Source organism: Lontra canadensis, unplaced genomic scaffold, assembly GCF_010015895.1.
Source record: "Lontra canadensis isolate GAN:19392208 unplaced genomic scaffold, GSC_riverotter_1.0 scaffold107, whole genome shotgun sequence".
In the NCBI taxonomy this organism is placed as follows: Eukaryota; Metazoa; Chordata; class Mammalia; order Carnivora; family Mustelidae; genus Lontra; species Lontra canadensis.
The window spans coordinates 550566-567647 of NW_022631101.1; the positions used below are offsets into that span (position 1 = coordinate 550566).

A 17082-nucleotide genomic window follows, 5' to 3' on the forward strand; every position below is an offset into this window, starting at 1 on the left:
TTATTATAATATTGATTATATTCCCTATGCTGTGCTTTTCATCTTTGTGACTTATTTTATAACTGGAAGTTTGTACTTTTTTTTCCTTTTCACTTGTTTGTCGATCCCCCAACCCTATAACATACAACTTAAATCTTTTTTTTTCCATTTAATATTATGCATCAGTTTTTTTTAAAGATTTTATTTCTTTTTAGGTAATCCCTACACCCAACATGGGGCTCCAACTTACAACCCAGAGATCAAGAGTCATGTGTTCAACTGACTGAGCCGGCCAGGCACACAGTTACTATATAACAATTGCTGTATCATAGTCTCTTCACATTCGTATACCTATTTGTTTAAACTGTTCCCTATTTATAGACATTTAGTTTAGATTTTTTACTATTTTAGGAACACTACAGTGATAGTTTTCCTGATTTAATCTGTTTCTCAAAAGACCGTTCTGAAAATTACTGCCCTTTTTTGTCCTTAATGTGTTAGGTATTAGGTATTCAGAATTGAAGAGGTCTGTTTTATATCTGGTGCACTGGATGTTTTTTGGTAGGATATTCAAATATGGCACAGTTTGTTGGGATCAGACTTCAGCTTCACAGGAAAAGATATTGTTAGAAGCTTTCTAATGACAAGAGCTAGCTTCTGTCTTCCCAAACCTAAGTCACAAACCCTATGTGGAGTTTATCTACTGGGGTTTTTTTTTTTTCCTGAGTGTACTTTTAAATTTATTTATTTATTTCTTAAAGAGTTTATTTATTTGAGAAAGAGAGAGAAAGCACAAGCAGGGGGGAGCAGCAGAGTGAGAGAGAGCAGCCAGCTCCCCACTGAGCAGGAAGCCAACACAGGCTCAATCCCAGGACTCTGGGATTATGACCTGAGCTGAAGGCAGATGCTTAACCCACTGAACCACCCAGGTGCCCCCAGCATTTTTTTTTTTTTAATTTTTAGTCAAAATAATACATAACCTTAGTTTAAAAAAATCCAGGGGTGCTAAAGGACTTGTCACTCACTGCATTGACACCTCAGAACAATTTTATGAAGAGGGGCTTGGTTTTGTCTTCATTTTATTTTTTTTTTTTTTTAAGATTTTATTTATTTATTTGAGAAAGAAAGAAAAAGAGAGAGCCTGAGCCTGTGAGTGCTTGAGCAGGGGAGGGGCTGAGGGGGAGGGATCTCAGGACCCTGAGATCATGACCTGAGCAGAAGGCAGACGCTTAACCCACTGAGCCACCCAGGCGCCCCTATCTTCACTTTAAATATGAAGCCAAGGGATTGTGAAAAAGACGTCTGCTTAAATTCACACAGAACAGCAGAGATCTGGAGTCAGAGTGTGGTATTCAAGTGAAGACAGATTACAGGAGGAGAGTTTTTCATTCAGTGACCTGGTGTGCCCTTTTGGTTTATTTCCACAAAGAATGCTACTCCTGACTTGGTTCCCACCTTAGTGGAAGACACTGCTGGGGCTAAACTGTTCGATATTTCTGAAGTAATTGGCAGTGTTAATTAAAAAGTAAAACCTTTTTAGTTGAGAATACACCTGTTAGAATTTTAGGGAGTTTGCTTATTAACAGTGCTCACTGAGAGGGCCAGGTAAATAGGTAAAGCTTTCTTTTCCATAGCAGCACTTGTGATGAGGCTGAGGACAGTCGGTGTGTGGCATCAGCAGGAGAGAAGGAGAAGGGCTGGGAAATCTACAGATTGCTCAGGGGCCAGAGCACCTCCCCACCAGTCCTCCCCACCCATCCTCCCACCTCTCCCAGTCGACCTTAGGTGTAAAATTGAGGTTGTATGTGTTTGTTGTATGTGTAGGAGGCGGTGACGTTCAAGGACGTGGCGGTGGCCTTCACGGAGGAGGAGCTGGGGCTGCTGGACTCTGCCCAGAGGAAGCTGTACAAGGACGTCATGTTAGAAAACTTCAGGAACCTGGTCTCAGTGGGTGAGAACAGCCTCCCTCTGGAGGATCTTTGTCACCTTGGGGTTTTAAGGCTTTGGGGCCCTTAAAATGGTTCCCTGAGTTTAGGGATTGGACTTTGCTAATTCTTGTGGGACATAGGATGTTTCTGGTCTTTCTGAACAGGATCTTTTAGGTCTTTTTCATTTGGGTTTTTGTAAAGGACTATAAACGGACAGTATACTGCTATACCTTGTCTATTTGATTTCAGATCTCACTCCTATCATATTAGTGAATTATAAAACTGATTTGCTGAGTTCTGTGAGTAGTTTTGAATGAAATCAATAGGAGAGAGAATATCAGAACTTCTTTGGATACATTGCAGCAAAAAACTAGTTGATTGCATGAGTGTGTGAGGGCCGCTGGGAGGAGATATAGTGAAAACAGGTTAGAAATAGGTCATTCAAACTTTGGGTTTACGTCTCTCTGTGTTTGTAATTGGGTCATGAAATAAATGCTATTTCTTCAATGGGTCATGATTAAAAAAAGGTTTGAAAAACACACTTTCGATGTCTTGAATATCCAGTTGGAACTCAAATTTCCAGTAAATTTTACTTCTAGCATGTTTGTTTTATTTATTTTTTAACATACCTACTTGCAATTTTAATTAACAGTTGTAATTCAAAAACAGATTTATGTACTTGGTAAGGCCCTTGTGAAAATAGAAGTACAAATCTTGAGAATCTGTTTTTTGAAGTTGGCTTCACTTTATAGACCGATAAATCTATTGTCCAAAAGTCACAGGGTTGCTTTTGTTACTAATGCATCCATATAATTAAATCAACATGGAGGAAACATGTACTTTTTGGATGAAACCAAATGTTTTGTTAACAGGGCAACAAGAGTATCATCTTTCTTTTCTTTTTCTTTTTCTTTTTTTTTTTTTTTAAGATTTTATTTATTTATTTGAGAGAGAGAGCATGAGAGGGGCAAGGGGCAGAAGGAGACGTAGATGCCCCACTAAGCAGGGAGCCCGATGCAGGACTCGATCCTGGGACTCCAGGATCATGACCTGAGCCGAAGGCAGTTGCTTAACTAACTGAGCCACCCAGGTGCCCAAGAGTACCATCTTTCATTAGATTGGTATAAAAGCTGGTAAGCGCGTATATCCAGAAACCAAAGCTTGGTTTCTATCACATGGGTCTTTATTATTTTTTTTTTTAAGATTTTAATTTATTTATTTGACAGACAGAGATCACAAGTAGGCAGAGAAGCAGGCAGAGAGAGAGGGGGAAGCAGGCTCCCTGCTGAGCAGAGAGCCAGATGCGGGGCTCGATCCCAGGACCCTGGGATCATGACCCGAGCTGAAGGCCCAGGCTTTAACCCACTGAGCCACCCAGGTGCCCCCACATGGGTCTTTAGACACTAAACACAGGATGAAGAAATAAACTAATACATTCTATCTATCTGTTCCCCAAAGCTTTTCTTTCAGTGAAGGTATTGTTTGTAAGAAGAACATACACAAAGAATTGGGAAATCTTTGTCTAGAGGGATGGCAACTCTTCAAAGACTACTGTTCGCGGTTTGCAGAACAGGATAAACTTCTCTAGGAAGTAGCATGCTCATTTTAACTCATGACTTTGCGTGTTCTCAGGACATCAACCCTTTAAACGAGATAAATGGCGCACAGAAAGAGAAGAGAGGCTGTGGTTGACGAAGACAGCACCCCAGATAGAGAGAAATGTGGGTAAGAATGAAGCAGCTGTGCGTTGTCGCAGTTTCCGGCCCATCTGCTCTGTTTCTGTTTCAGCGCACCCGTGTGCTGTCCCCCGCGCCCAAGTGCCAGACCTCTTCCCTGCATTATCGCTGCAGGCTTCGCAGTGGCGCCTGCTCCCACCTGTCTCCCGTGGCCTGTTCTTTAAGTAGCAGCCCGGGGGATCCTTTATAACTTCAAGTCCGATCATGGTAGTCTGCTCTTCAGAATTCTCTCACGGCTTCTTTTACTTGGAGTAAAAACCACTGAGAGCAGCTTCTGTAACGAGTCCTCTGGGATCCGCTCTCCATCCCCCATGGCCTGGCTGAATGCCGCTGTCCTTCCTCTTGCTCCGCCTTCCCCCCCACCTTGTCCTCCCTGCCGTTGCTCAGACCTGCGAAGGAAGCTTCTGCCCCAGAGTCCTTCACTTGTTCCTCTCTGCCTGGAATAGTCTCTCACCTGGAACCCTTCAGACCCCTCTGGACTTCCTGCAGGTCACTCTGTTCTAATCTCCCGTGAGGGTTCCGACCACCCTGTTGAAAATGTCGTTCTCTCTTGACACTCTGCGCTGCCTTATTTTGGGGGATCGTCACCTCACGTATTTTTATTCATTTGCTTATTTTATCTTCATCTCCTCACTGGAGTGTAATCTTCAAGAGTGGAGGAAATTTGTCTGTTTTGTTGATTGTTCACTGTCCTCGGTGCTTAGAATAGTCCTGGTACATGGCAGGGGCCCTGTAAATAGATGTTGGATAAATGAATGAGTTAATTTATAGGAAAACCTGCCCTCCACAGAAATAGCTAAGAGGTGGTGGACAGAGCCATGTGAAGAAGGGATATTGCAAAATATTTTTTGTCTTCAAATGAATTCTTTTTTTTTTTTTTTTTTTAAGATTTTTGTTTATTTGACAGAGAGAAACACGAGAGAGGGAACACAAGCAGGGGGAGGGGGAGACGGAGAAGCAGGCTTCCTGCAGAGCAGGGAGCCGGATGCAGGGCTTGATCCCAGGACCCTGGGATCATGACCTGAGTTGAAGGCAGCGGCATAACCCACTGAGGCACCCAGGCGCCCTTTGTTTTGTTGTTGTTGTTGTTTTTTGATAGAGGATTCTTCTGTCCACTTCTTAGGCAGCTCCCCCAGAGGAGGGAAAAAATTCAACTTCCATATCTTCTATATCAGGGAATGGAAGGTCTCAGAAAATAGCCAGCTTGTGAGTTAGCCTTTCCCTAAAAAGGTTTGCCCAGCTGCATCCCATTTGCTTCTTTCAAATGCAGATATATAATCATAAATGGATCTTACGTTGTTACTGCAAACTTAATGTTTGTGTATGGATTTAAATATATGACTTTCTTGGAACACTGAAAAAATTAAATTAAGTTTAAAAATAAATAAAATGGAAAATAAATAAATAAATATATGACTTTTGAAGGCATTTCTTGTAATGACAGCTTTCCTATTTGTGATGATTCCTTATAGTTTCTAGTATGTTTCTTCTAAATATCGTAAGCAATGGAATTTATCTCCCAGCTCACCAGTAAACTGCGCTCTGCACTTCGAAACAGTCATTCTTGTTGAAGGCCAATATATCTATATACAAAAATTTTCCACACAATTTTCAGAGAGACAGCATTCTTCCCTGGCCTCTAAATTTGACTCCTTTTGAGGTGGGGGTTTGGGGCGGGGGTGGGGGAAGGCATTTAGAGAGCCAGTAGCAAAGTCTCAGAAGGATCTAGTGTATAGATCTTCGTGCTTTTCTTCCTTTAGCACCCTTGGTTTTCTCCTCAGTACCCCCTTAGTATACTGCTGCTTCTGGTGCAGACTTTCAACTTCTTAGCAACCTGTATTTTCCCATCCTTGTCCTATTTCAGACAACTTACTTGTGCTGCTCTGATTTGTTTACACTTAAACTGGGATTTAGAATTCTAGACAATCTCAGACATCAGACTGGGATTCATCTGTGCATACATTTCCTGAACACCTACTGACTGCTAGGCACTATTAAAAGCTATCAACACTGCCAGCTGCTTGTCCTTATTGACACTGTACTGTGGTGGGAAAGCCCAGGTAATTTTTGAAAGATGACTTAAATTGTCAGGTGGTAGTAATTTTGTTTTAGATGAATTTCATTAATGCTAAGTTGTTGGTTTCGATCAGTGTATAAGCCAGAGTATTTCATATATGGTGAAAAAGGTAAGCAAAACCATCCTGGGGTTCATTAAAGTCTCCTACGGTGTCCTAAGTGTGAGATCTTGACTCTTTGAACAAAGTTTTCACTTGTCCACATCTCTGACTTCTGTCCCTATAGGAGGGAACAGCCAAAGTGCGCTGAGGACTGTTCAAGGCAGAGAGCCACGTGAAGAGCTTTCCTGCTGGCAAATCTGGCAACACATTACAAATGACCTATCCAGACCTCCAGACTCCACGATAAATAGTTCTCAGCTTCACAAACAAGGTGATTCTCCCTGCCAGCTTGGGACAGGACTCTCCATTCAAATTTCTGAAGATGAGAACTGTATACCACGTTGTAAAGTGGATGGTCCTAATGGTACTGAAAACTCAAACCTTCCAAATTTGAGAGCCCAGGACTCGTGGAGGAAATCTTCTCTGACTGAGTCACAGAGTTATCGGGACAGATCCCAGCAGGTTTCCATGAAAAATAAGCTGTGTCAATGTAAACAGGATGTTGATGTCATTGGTTGGATTTCACATCATCTAAATCAAGGAATTTACAGAAGTGACCAATCTTATAGCAACGATGATCGTGAGAAAGACAGTGTGAAGATTTCAACATTGGACCAGAATAGTATGACTCACACAGGACCAAAACCTCACCGATGTAACGAATGTGGAAAAACTTTCAGTGATCTCTCTACCTTTGATCTTCATCAGCAGTTGCACTCAAAAGCAAAGTCTCATACCTGCAGTGAGTGTGGAAAAGGCTTCCGTTATAGCTCAGTTCTTCGTATTCATCAGAGAGTTCACGTCGGGGAGAAAGGCTGTAAGCGTGGTGAGTGTGGTAAGGAATTCAGTGAGAGCGCACTTCTGCAAACCCATCAGAAAGTCCACGCTGTAGAGAAGCCATTTAAATGTGAGGAGTGTGGGAAAGGCTTTGGTCGCAGATCAGCACTTACTGTTCATTGTAAAGTGCACACAGGAGAGAAACCTTTTCATTGTGAGGAGTGTGGAAGGGCCTTCAGTCAGGCCTCTCATCTCCAGGACCATCAGAGAGTCCACACTGGCGAGAAACCATTCAGATGTGATGCATGTGGCAAAAGCTTCAGTCGGAATTCACATCTTCAGTCCCATCAGAGAGTCCATACGGGAGAGAAACCATACAAATGTGAGGAGTGTGGGAAGGGCTTCATTTGTAGTTCAAATCTATACATTCATCAGAGGGTCCACACAGGAGAAAAACCCTACAAATGCGAGGAATGTGGTAAAGGCTTTAGTCGCCCTTCAAGTCTTCAGGCCCATCAGGGTGTTCACACTGGAGAGAAATCCTACGTATGTAATGTGTGTGGTAAAGGCTTTACTCTGAGTTCAAATCTTCAAGCCCATCAGAGAGTCCACACAGGAGAGAAACCATACAAATGTGATGAGTGTGGGAAGAGTTTCAGGAGGAACTCCCATTATCAAGTGCATCTGGTAGTCCACACAGGGGAGAAACCCTATAAATGCGAGGTATGCGGAAAGGGCTTCAGTCAGAGTTCATATCTTCAAATCCATCTGAAGGCGCACAGCATAGAGAAACCTTACAAGTGTGAGGAGTGCGGGCAGGGCTTCAATCAGAGTTCCCGACTTCAGATTCACCAGCTGATCCATACTGGTGAGAAACCATACAAATGTGACGAGTGTGGAAAAGGATTCAGTCGTAGAGCAGATCTCAAAATTCATTGCAGAATCCACACAGGAGAGAAACCATATAATTGTGAGGAGTGTGGGAAAGTATTCAGGCAGGCCTCAAATCTTCTGGCCCATCAGAGGGTCCACAGTGGAGAGAAACCATTCAAATGTGAAGAGTGTGGGAAGAGTTTCGGTCGCAGTTCACACCTCCAAGCCCATCAGAAAGTCCACACTGGGGAAAAGCCATACAAATGTGAGGAGTGTGGGAAGGGCTTCAAGTGGAGCTTGAATCTTGACATGCATCAGAGGGTCCACACGGGAGAGAAACCGTACAAGTGTGGGGAGTGTGGTAAGCACTTCAGTCAGGCCTCAAGTCTTCAGCTTCATCAGAGCGTCCACACTGGAGAGAAACCGTACAAATGTGATGTGTGTGGTAAGGTCTTCAGTCGCTCTTCACAGCTACAGTCTCACCAGAGAGTTCACACGGGCGAGAAACCTTACAAGTGTGAGACATGTGGTAAGAGCTTCAGCTGGCGATCAAATCTTACCATTCATCACAGAATCCATGCTGGTGATAAATCCTATAAAAGTAATAGGAGTGGGAAGAACATCAAAGAGTCCACACAAGAAAATAGCTGTATAAAATGATTTTTTAAAAGAAAACCCAAGTGTCATGTGAATTCTTCTAATCATGAAGTTCAAAAGAAAAAAATCCTTTGTTTCATGAAAGTCAGTGTTTGAGCCACAGTTTAACACATCCCAGTAGTCAGGAGGCCACACAGAAGAGAACACTTATGAGTGGCATAGTAAGGTACAGTTTGAACTTTGACCTTTATTAAATACTACTCAGGGGAGGCTTTGGAAAGGATGAGTTTTATCAGGCCTTGTATAAAAGCATGATGGACACACAAAGTAATGCCCATTAGAATGTAAGCTCTATAAATGCATAGACTTGTTCTGAATCTACGTAGTCTTAATATTGCTAGGGACTTGGGAGGTGCGCAATACTTATTCAGTTAATAAACAGGGGAAATGGATCTTTTGATAGTTGTGTTACGATCACCTCCAGAATTTCCTAAAAATTTGTATTCAGAACAAGTAACTTCAATGTGGCCTTAATGAAATTAATTCAGGGAGACAGAGTTGAAATGCAAGAAAACTAGTAATTTGTCCTAGTAATTTGGCATTGCCTTGTGATGAGCTCCTGTCTTTCCCAGCCTCTTATCAAGGTGGGTCCTATCATTTTGGACTTTGAACTTATACTGCGTAAAATCAGTGGAATACCAAATTGTTATCTTTTGTGATAGCACAGACTGGAAACTTGATTGCTAATCCTACAATAAGCCATTTTACTATTCATTTTTATTCTCGATGTGAAGGCAGGGGTGTAAGTGTCAAAGTTATACTAATGACACACGTTCCTTGGTAAATGTTGAATTGATCATTGGTTTCTTAGTCTCCACATTTCCAACCACACTTGATATGATTGCCTTCCAAATAAGGGTTTTAGCCTTACTTTCATTAAAACTTCTTAGGTAGGGACGCCTGGGTGGCTCAGTCGGTTAAGCATCTGCCTTTGGCTCAGGTGATGATCCTGGGGTCCTGGGATCGAGCCCCAAATCAGGCTCCTTGCTCAGCGCGGAGCCTGCTTCTTCCTCTGCTTGTCACTCCCCCTGCTTGTGTTCTCACTCCTTGTCTCTGACAAGTAAATGAATAAAGTCTTAACAAAACAAAACAAACTTCTTAGGTAGAGAGGCTATTTGAAGTAGATTACTTTTGTCAAGTTCTCTACCCTATTACTCCTTGCTCTCCCCAGACAGAGAAAGAAGAAAAAATTATTTGTTGAAATTCGGTAACTTTATCAAACACATTGATTACTGGGGCATGACTGACTTTCACATTTTTTCCTAGCAGTGGATTGAATAATGGCTATTTAGTTTTGTTTGTTTGTTTGTTTGTTTGTTTGTTTAGAGAGAGAATCCCAAGAAGGCTCCACACTCAGTGTGGAGCCTGACACTGGGCTCGATCTCCCAACCCTGAGATACAACCTGAGCAAAACTCAAGAGTTGGACTCTTAACTGAGCCACCCAGGTGCCCCAAATAATTACTTTTTGAAGTTGGTCAGTATATGTCAAAATACAGAATGTGGAATCCCTTTGGTCTGGAGATGATAGAATAAGAATATGTGATTAGGAGATTTAAATAGGAAGGGAGAAAAGGTCAGTAGACATCAATGCTGTTAACTCAATCTTGTAAAAGTGGAAATAAATGTTCATCAGGAATTTATATAAATGTATTTTGATAAACTTATGCAATAACAGACTCATTAAAATGATGGCCAAGACTTAAGATGGAAGAATGTAACAGTTTAAGGTAGTTTAGGGACATCACATACCTTAATCAACCATGTGTGTCTGTGAATGTGTTAATCATCCAGTCATGTGAAGGGATATTTACCCCACATAAACAGCAAGATTTTCAGGGATTTTTCAGTTATTTTACTCAGTTTTTTTTATTAAGCATCAGTTTTATAGTAAAATACTGTTATTTTATTAAATCAAATTATTAAATTAATCAAATTATTAAATCACAGTAAACTATGATTTAAAAATTTATAAGAACGTATCTCTTAACAGTAAGAAATCCTATCACCGTGTATATAAGACCAAAACTAAGGAATAGAACTCTGGAAATCAGTTGTTAAAAAAATTTCTGTGGTCATTCAGAGACAGATACATTAGAGAGTAACTGTATATTTGTAATTAGTATATTTGAAGTTTAGGCATAACTCCATGGGACTAGAAGATTCTAGTGTAGTTCCAACAATGGAAATTTATACATCCTTATTCTTGTCAGACTTCCCTACAGGGGGAATAGATATCCCAGGGTACTGGCTGGTCCTTTCCAGCGCTTGGTCTGATTAGGGAAGTAGCTGGGTCTTTCCAGACACCATGGCACAGAAAACCTTGAGTTGTGGAGAAAAGGAATGATGAGAAAATTGTTTACAGAGTAACTGAGTGGGCAAATCATGAAGACGGAGAAAGAAAGTATATGTTTTGAGGTAAAATTTAACAAAGATTCCCTAAGGAAAAGCTATGTATAGGGGAGCTTCTAGCACGATGGGAGCAAGCTGTTGAGCAGGTTTGAATACCATTTCCGACAGTCATTTCACTCATCCTTGAGGCTTTTTTGATTAAATGGCTTTACTCAGCAAAGGATATAATGTGGGAGGCAGGTTTCCAAAGTTGACTTCTGGGACCACACCTTCACATACTGTGTAAAGCCCGTGCTACCTCAAGTTGCATTAGATAGGAGAAATCCTAGGCCTTCTGTGTTTAGTTTTGTTTAGTGATCCCAGGATAGCCCATCAGCTCTCATGTAATTTTCATTTAGTGTGTTGAATCGAAGGTTGGCAAGCTGTTTCCTGTGGTCCAAATGTGGTCCACTCCCTTTAAAGCTTCATTGGAACAGAGCAATGCCCATTCATTTATGTATCTATAACTGTTTTCTCATTGCAGTGACAGAGTTTAGTAGTTGTGACAAACACTGGCCCACAAAATCCAAAACACTTTATAGAGCTCTACAGAATACGCCTGTTGATCCCTGTGTTAAACCAAAAAGATAATGTCTCCCGTAACTGGAAAGACCACAAGTAGAGCCTAACTTGAGCCTGGTACAGTCAGGATTTCAGAATGGTTTCCTTTTGATTCTTGTATCTGCCCTTCTGATTGATCTTGTTCTTTAGGTTGGGCCAGAGATGGTGGTAACAATAGGGACTACCTGTTTCTCCTCAGCCAGTGAAAGAGAACTAGTCTTTCATTCTTAATATTGGATAGTTTACTACTCTGCCTGTGTGCATGGCTCCTCTGACCTTGACTTCCATCTACACTAAATTAAACCTCTAATTGTGTATCCAGTTCCATTGGCCTTTGTGGGCCATTCAGATTCAACTCCTACTTGACACCATCAGCTCTTTTTTTTGGGGGGGGGGGACCTCTGGGGGATTTTCCCATCTTAGTTTTGAGCGTGGCTACATATTAACACTTTGGGGACTTGTTATATAAACCTTCCTTTCTTCCTTCCTTCCTTTCTCTTTCTCTCTCTCTCTCTCTCTCTCTCTCTCTCTCCTTTCTTTTCTTTCTTTGTCTCTTTTGTTCTTTTTTTAATTTTAATTTTATTTTTATTTTTATTTTTTTAGAAACATATAATATATTTCTATCCCCAGGGGTACAGGTCTGTGAATCGCCAGGTTTACACACTTCACAGCACTCACCATAGCACATACCCTCCCCAATGTCCATAACCCCACTCCCCCCAACCCCCCTCCCCGCATCAACCCTCAGTTTGTTTTGTGAGATTAAGAGTCACTTATGGTTTGTCTCCCTCCCAATCCCTTTTGTTCTTTTTGTCCCTGCCTCCCTCTCTCTCTCTCTCTCCTTCCCTCCCTCTCCCCTCCTTCCCACCCTCCCCTCTCCCCTCCTTCCTTTTTCCTTTCCTCTCCTTTTCTTTCTTTCTCTCTTTCTTTTTTTAACAAAAAGGGGACTCAAAGTCAAATTCAGTTACCAACTGAATAATAACACATTGATTGGTTCACAACCTGTAATAGGGCATCAGAGGGAAGGAATAGAATCCTGAAAAACTGAGGTGGGAATATATGAGCAGATTCCAACAAAGCTGAGGTCTTTGACCTCTAAACTTAGGCGTCTCCTTTGCCATTAGGAGGAAGCCTTTTGTTCTGCTCTGAAGAACCTGTAATAATCTCCCCTGTGATGGTTTGCTTGCAGGAAACTTGATCTCTGGTGAACTTTTCTTATTCTGACCTGAGTCAACATGAGAGTTGTGGCCCCTCAGCCAATTCCATAATGTGAATTAGTTCCCATTTCCAGAGCACCTTAGAGGTCAGGCTGGGTCCCCTTGACCTCCCTGTGTGTCCTTTGGGGATGCCATGTACCCTCCAGGACGTGTGAGTTATAAATCTTATTCCTGGAGTAGTTGTGATAAATCTGTGTGGTCTGCAAAGCCTTAAATATTTACTATCTGGCTCTTTACAGAAATGATTTTATGACCCCTGATAAATATATATCTACTGATGTATGAAGAGTCTGTGACAGGCTTGGACACCACGTAGAGCCGGCAGTGCACATCTTTGGGATTTGGGAGCAAAGTTCTGCCATTCTGTGCCGATGGCATTACTCCTGAGAAAGCAGCATCAGGCTTCTTTGATCCCGAGTTAAAACTAAATATTTGGCCATAAGCCAGAAAATTACGCAGTGAAGTCATAAATTTGACTATAGCAGTAGCACTTCAACATCAAGTGGAAGTGACACAGATGAGACTGGGTTTAGACAGACGTCACAAGTAAGTGGCATGACAGTCCCAAGTGACTCAGATTGCCAAAGCTCCAGTTCCTGCTTCTGTGACTCCCGTCTCTCAACCCATGCCTGGGACCTCATGAGTAGTTCTCTGTGGTCAGTTGAGTGAGAGTTCTCCAGAGAGAACTACCCAACCGCCTGCTAGGAATTCGGTTACACAAGACCACTTCCATCATGGAAGAGACAGCACACTGTTGTCATTGGAGAAAAGTTGCTCTAGATATGGAATTGCCTTTCCTGCCCAGTGCTTCTGCAAAAGCACCATCTGTGGACCTTACACATTGCTTTATTTTTCCTCATGGTGTTCCATCTACCACTGTTTGTGCTGTAATTAAAAAAAAAAAAAAAAGAATTGTAGCAATTGGGCTCATGTTCGTGGATTCACTGATCTATCATGTTCCCCATTAACTGTCCCACTTCAGTAGCTGAATGTGCCTGGATTCTCAGAATTCCTACAAACTCTTATGCTCCACATTTGTGTCAGGTCTAATTCCTATTTTAAAGTTTAGTGGCACAGCTTTCCTGACTGAACACTGGCTGATATTGAACCCTGTAGTGTAAGGGCCTGACATTAAGGTACAGATTACTGAGGCATCCATTTTAAAAGATTCATTTTGAGGGGCGCCTGGGGGGCTCAGTGGGTTAAAGCCTCTGCCTTCAGCTCGGATCATGATCTCAGGGTCTTGGGATTGAGCCGCACATCGGACTCTCTGCTCAGTGGGGAGCCTGCTTCCCCCTTTCTCTCTCTCTGCCTGCCTCTCTGCCTACTTGTGATCTCTCTCTCTGTCAAATAAATAAATAAAATCTTTAAAAAAATAAAAAGACTCATTTTGAGTAAACATATTGCCAGCTATATGACACAGTTTCTAGCAAAGTAACCAGGTAATGATCTAGGCCGTCCACACCCATGAACTTACTTTTTCAGAAGCCATGGGTGGCCTAGATAACTGACTGCTTGGGTGACCTGGCCTCTGCTCTCCCTAATTTCACTTGTATATTGCAACTTAGCCAATAATGAGTGAATCCTTCGGAAACCCCAGATGTCCCGCCCTTGAACCCAAGTAAAGGCAGAGCTCCCGGTCTGAGGTCGTTGTTTTTCTTTGACCTCCCTGTGTGGCCTTTGGGGATGCCATGTACCCTCCAGGACGTGTGAGTTATAAATCTTATTCCTGGTTTTTTGCTGAAATGTGTCCTGTGATCATAGTAAAAACCAACAAGAGCTGGTCCAGCCACAACACTGGCCCCAGTGGGGGTCTATACAAATAACACAGAACCTGGACCAGTGCCTCAGGCATCCACAGACAAGAGCGTTACCACTGGTAGGCTTGGACAGATGCAACAGATCATTTCTGCTGCTCCTTTTCAGTGACTACCCCTCTCAAAGGCAATTTCCTAACTTCTGTCACCATTGGCTACTTTGCCTTTTGTTTATCCTCACATAAATGGAACTATATTATACGCTTTTGTGTCCCACTTATTTTGCTCAGTATAGTGTTTGTGAGATTGAACCATATTGTTTCTAAGCAATCATTTACCTATTCTGTTATTGCAGAGCAGAGTAGGCAACCTACATCCTATGGGCCAGATATTTTGGGATGTGTGTGTTGTGTGTTTATTTTTCTGCTTGCTGGAATGGATTCCTGTGTCACGAAGGATGCATATATTTAATTCTCACAGACACTGCCAAACATTCTCCAAGTGATTGAACTAATTTATGTTAGGTCCGTTATTAAATGAAATGAGACTGAGACAAAGTGAAAGTTATTTAAAGCTTTATTTTATGCCAAGTATTAGAAATCAGACTGATCGGCCAGGGGAACGAGACTGAAACAAAGTTAAAGTTATGCAAAGCTCTATTCTATGCCAAGCATTAGAAGTCAGACTGACCGGCCAGCGCCGTCTCCAGCTTACAGGCTACCTTTTATTAGGTAAAACTGCAACCCATATTTTGGCATCTCAACCCACCGGGTTTGTGTGTCTTTTGTTGATTGGCTAGTTTCATCCGGTCTGGTGATGTGTTATTCAAGATTACTCCATACTAGGAACCGTTACAAACAGTAGTTTCTGGGAAGGCTTAGTCAGTTAACATATTCAGTGTGAATAATAAGATCGTCGTCCTTCCCAAGATGGAGTCATTTAGGTTTGGGCAAGACCTCACTGTTACAAACAATACTTTGTACTGATTAGATGTCTCTATCTGGCCTGACTCGTCCTTGTATTCTGGGCTCTGTTACCAGGAACTAGCTGACTACATTTTACTGGTTTCCTGGAATTGCTTCTAAGTAAGTTTCTCTGGGGGGAGAGTCAATTTAAGTTTACTGCACAAACAACAAAATGGCTATTTACCCAAGAGGGAGTCACTCTGGCTAAATAGATCCTTACAATTTATAGTCCCACAAGCAAAGCAATAGAGTTCTAGTTGCTCCATATCCCTGTCAACACTTTTGTAGTGCCAGATTTTTAATTAAAAAATTGTTTGGTCACTCAGGTTTGTGGAGAGTGGTGTCTCATAGAGGTTTCCATTATTACTCTGATGACTAATGCTATTGAGCAAATTGAGGACCTATTCAAAGGCTTATTATACATTTATATATCCTCCTTTATCCAGTGCTTGTTCAAATGATTTGTGGATTATTTTTTCTTGTTGCTATTTCTTATTCTTGGATTTACAGGATTTCTTTATATTATGCTAAAATTATTTAATACTGTGTATTGTGATTTTTTTTTTCAGTTCTGTGGCTCCCAACTTCATTTTCCTTTGAGTGAACAATCATGCTTTTAAGTTTTCCCATGGTTTTTTTAGTTAGTGATTTTTAGAAATCTTCGCCTATCACAAATTAATGAAGGTATTTTTTTTACAATGAAGATATTTTAGTATCTCTTTTTAAATCTTTTAAAGTCCACATTCCAGGGACACTTGGGTGGCTCAGTTGGTTAAGTGTCCACCTTCAGCTCAGGTCATTCCAGCATCTAGGGATCAAGTCCCACAGTGGGTCCCTTGTTCAGCAAGGAGCCTGCTTCTCCCTCTGCCTATCACTCCCCCAGCTTGTGCTCTCTCTCTCTCTGACAAATAAACAAAAAATATTTTAAAAAATCCATATTCCATTTCATATGGAATGAGTTAATTTTTATTTACGCATTCTGTTGTCCCCCAAGATCACAACCTGAGCCACAATCCAGTTGGGTCACTTAACTGACTGAGCACCCAGATACCTCAAGAGAGAGAATCTTAAGCAGGCTGCACACTCAGCAGGGAGCCGAAGGAAGGGCTCAATCTCATGACCCTGAGATTGTGAGAATCAAGAATCAGATGCTTAATGGACTGAACCACCCAGGAGTGCCAAGAAAGTTAATTTTTAAGATGCAAGATAATATTGTTGAAACTAGGGAATTTCAAAAGCACAGAAATTAAGACAAATTTTGTTAAATTAGTTTCTTCATAACTAAGGATGTTTATTCAATGTAGGATACAATAAATGAATTTAAAAATCCAGTTCAGGTGCCAAGACAATTCAGTGGCAAAAGAACGGTCTCTTCAACAAATGGTGCTGAGACAACTGGATGTGCACAGGCAAAAGATGTCACACCCGCTTGTTCACGCAATATACAAAAACTAGGATCAAGGATCTAAATGTAAGAACTGAAAATCAGGGGCACCTGGGTGGCTCAGTTGGTTGTGTGATTGCCTTTGGCTCCGGTCATGATCCCAGGGTCCTGGGGTCGAGACCCATGTTGGGCTCCTTGCTCAACGGGTAGCCTGCTTCTCCCTCTCCCTCTGCCTGCTACTCCACCTGCTTGTGCTCTCTCTCTCTCTGTCAAATAAATAAAATTTTAAAAAACCTAAAAATCAGACTTTTAGATGAAGACATAACCATAAATCTTCATGACCTTGGATTAGGCAATGGTTTCTTTCTTTTTAAAAAAATAAAGATTTGTTTATTTATTTTAGAGAGAGTGAGAGAGCACAAGGGGAGAGGCAGAGGTCACTCTTTCCGAACTTCATCAGTTTTATTGTTTTATTCATTGAATGATCTTCTGGACTTAAAAAAAAATTTCAGTCTGTTTTCCATTTCATGAATTTCTTATCTTTATCATTTCCTTCCATCTACTTACTATAGTTTTTGTTTTCTTTTTATTAAATTCCTGAGATGGATGTTTCCATTTTTATTTTTAGCTTCCCTTCTGTTATAGTAAATGCTCTTAAGACTCTACAGTTCCTCCTAGGTAT

General features: G+C 41.4%; 1 protein-coding gene across 4 annotated transcripts in view; it reads left to right on the top strand.

Moving 5' to 3' along the window:
• The window catches only part of LOC116855970 (zinc finger protein 226-like), a 98535-nt gene extending 90395 nt beyond the window's left edge, over nt 1–8140 (top strand). For all 4 annotated transcript variants that reach the window (XM_032839067.1, XM_032839066.1, XM_032839064.1 and 1 more), the window contains 3 exons: nt 1804–1930; nt 3540–3632; nt 5945–8140. In XM_032839067.1, the coding sequence (XP_032694958.1) occupies nt 1897–1930; nt 3540–3632; nt 5945–8130 (2313 nt within the window). In that variant the 5' untranslated portion in view covers nt 1804–1896 and the 3' untranslated portion in view covers nt 8131–8140. The remainder of the gene's footprint in view (nt 1–1803; nt 1931–3539; nt 3633–5944) is intronic.
• The last annotated feature ends 8942 nt before the right edge of the window (nt 8141–17082 follow it).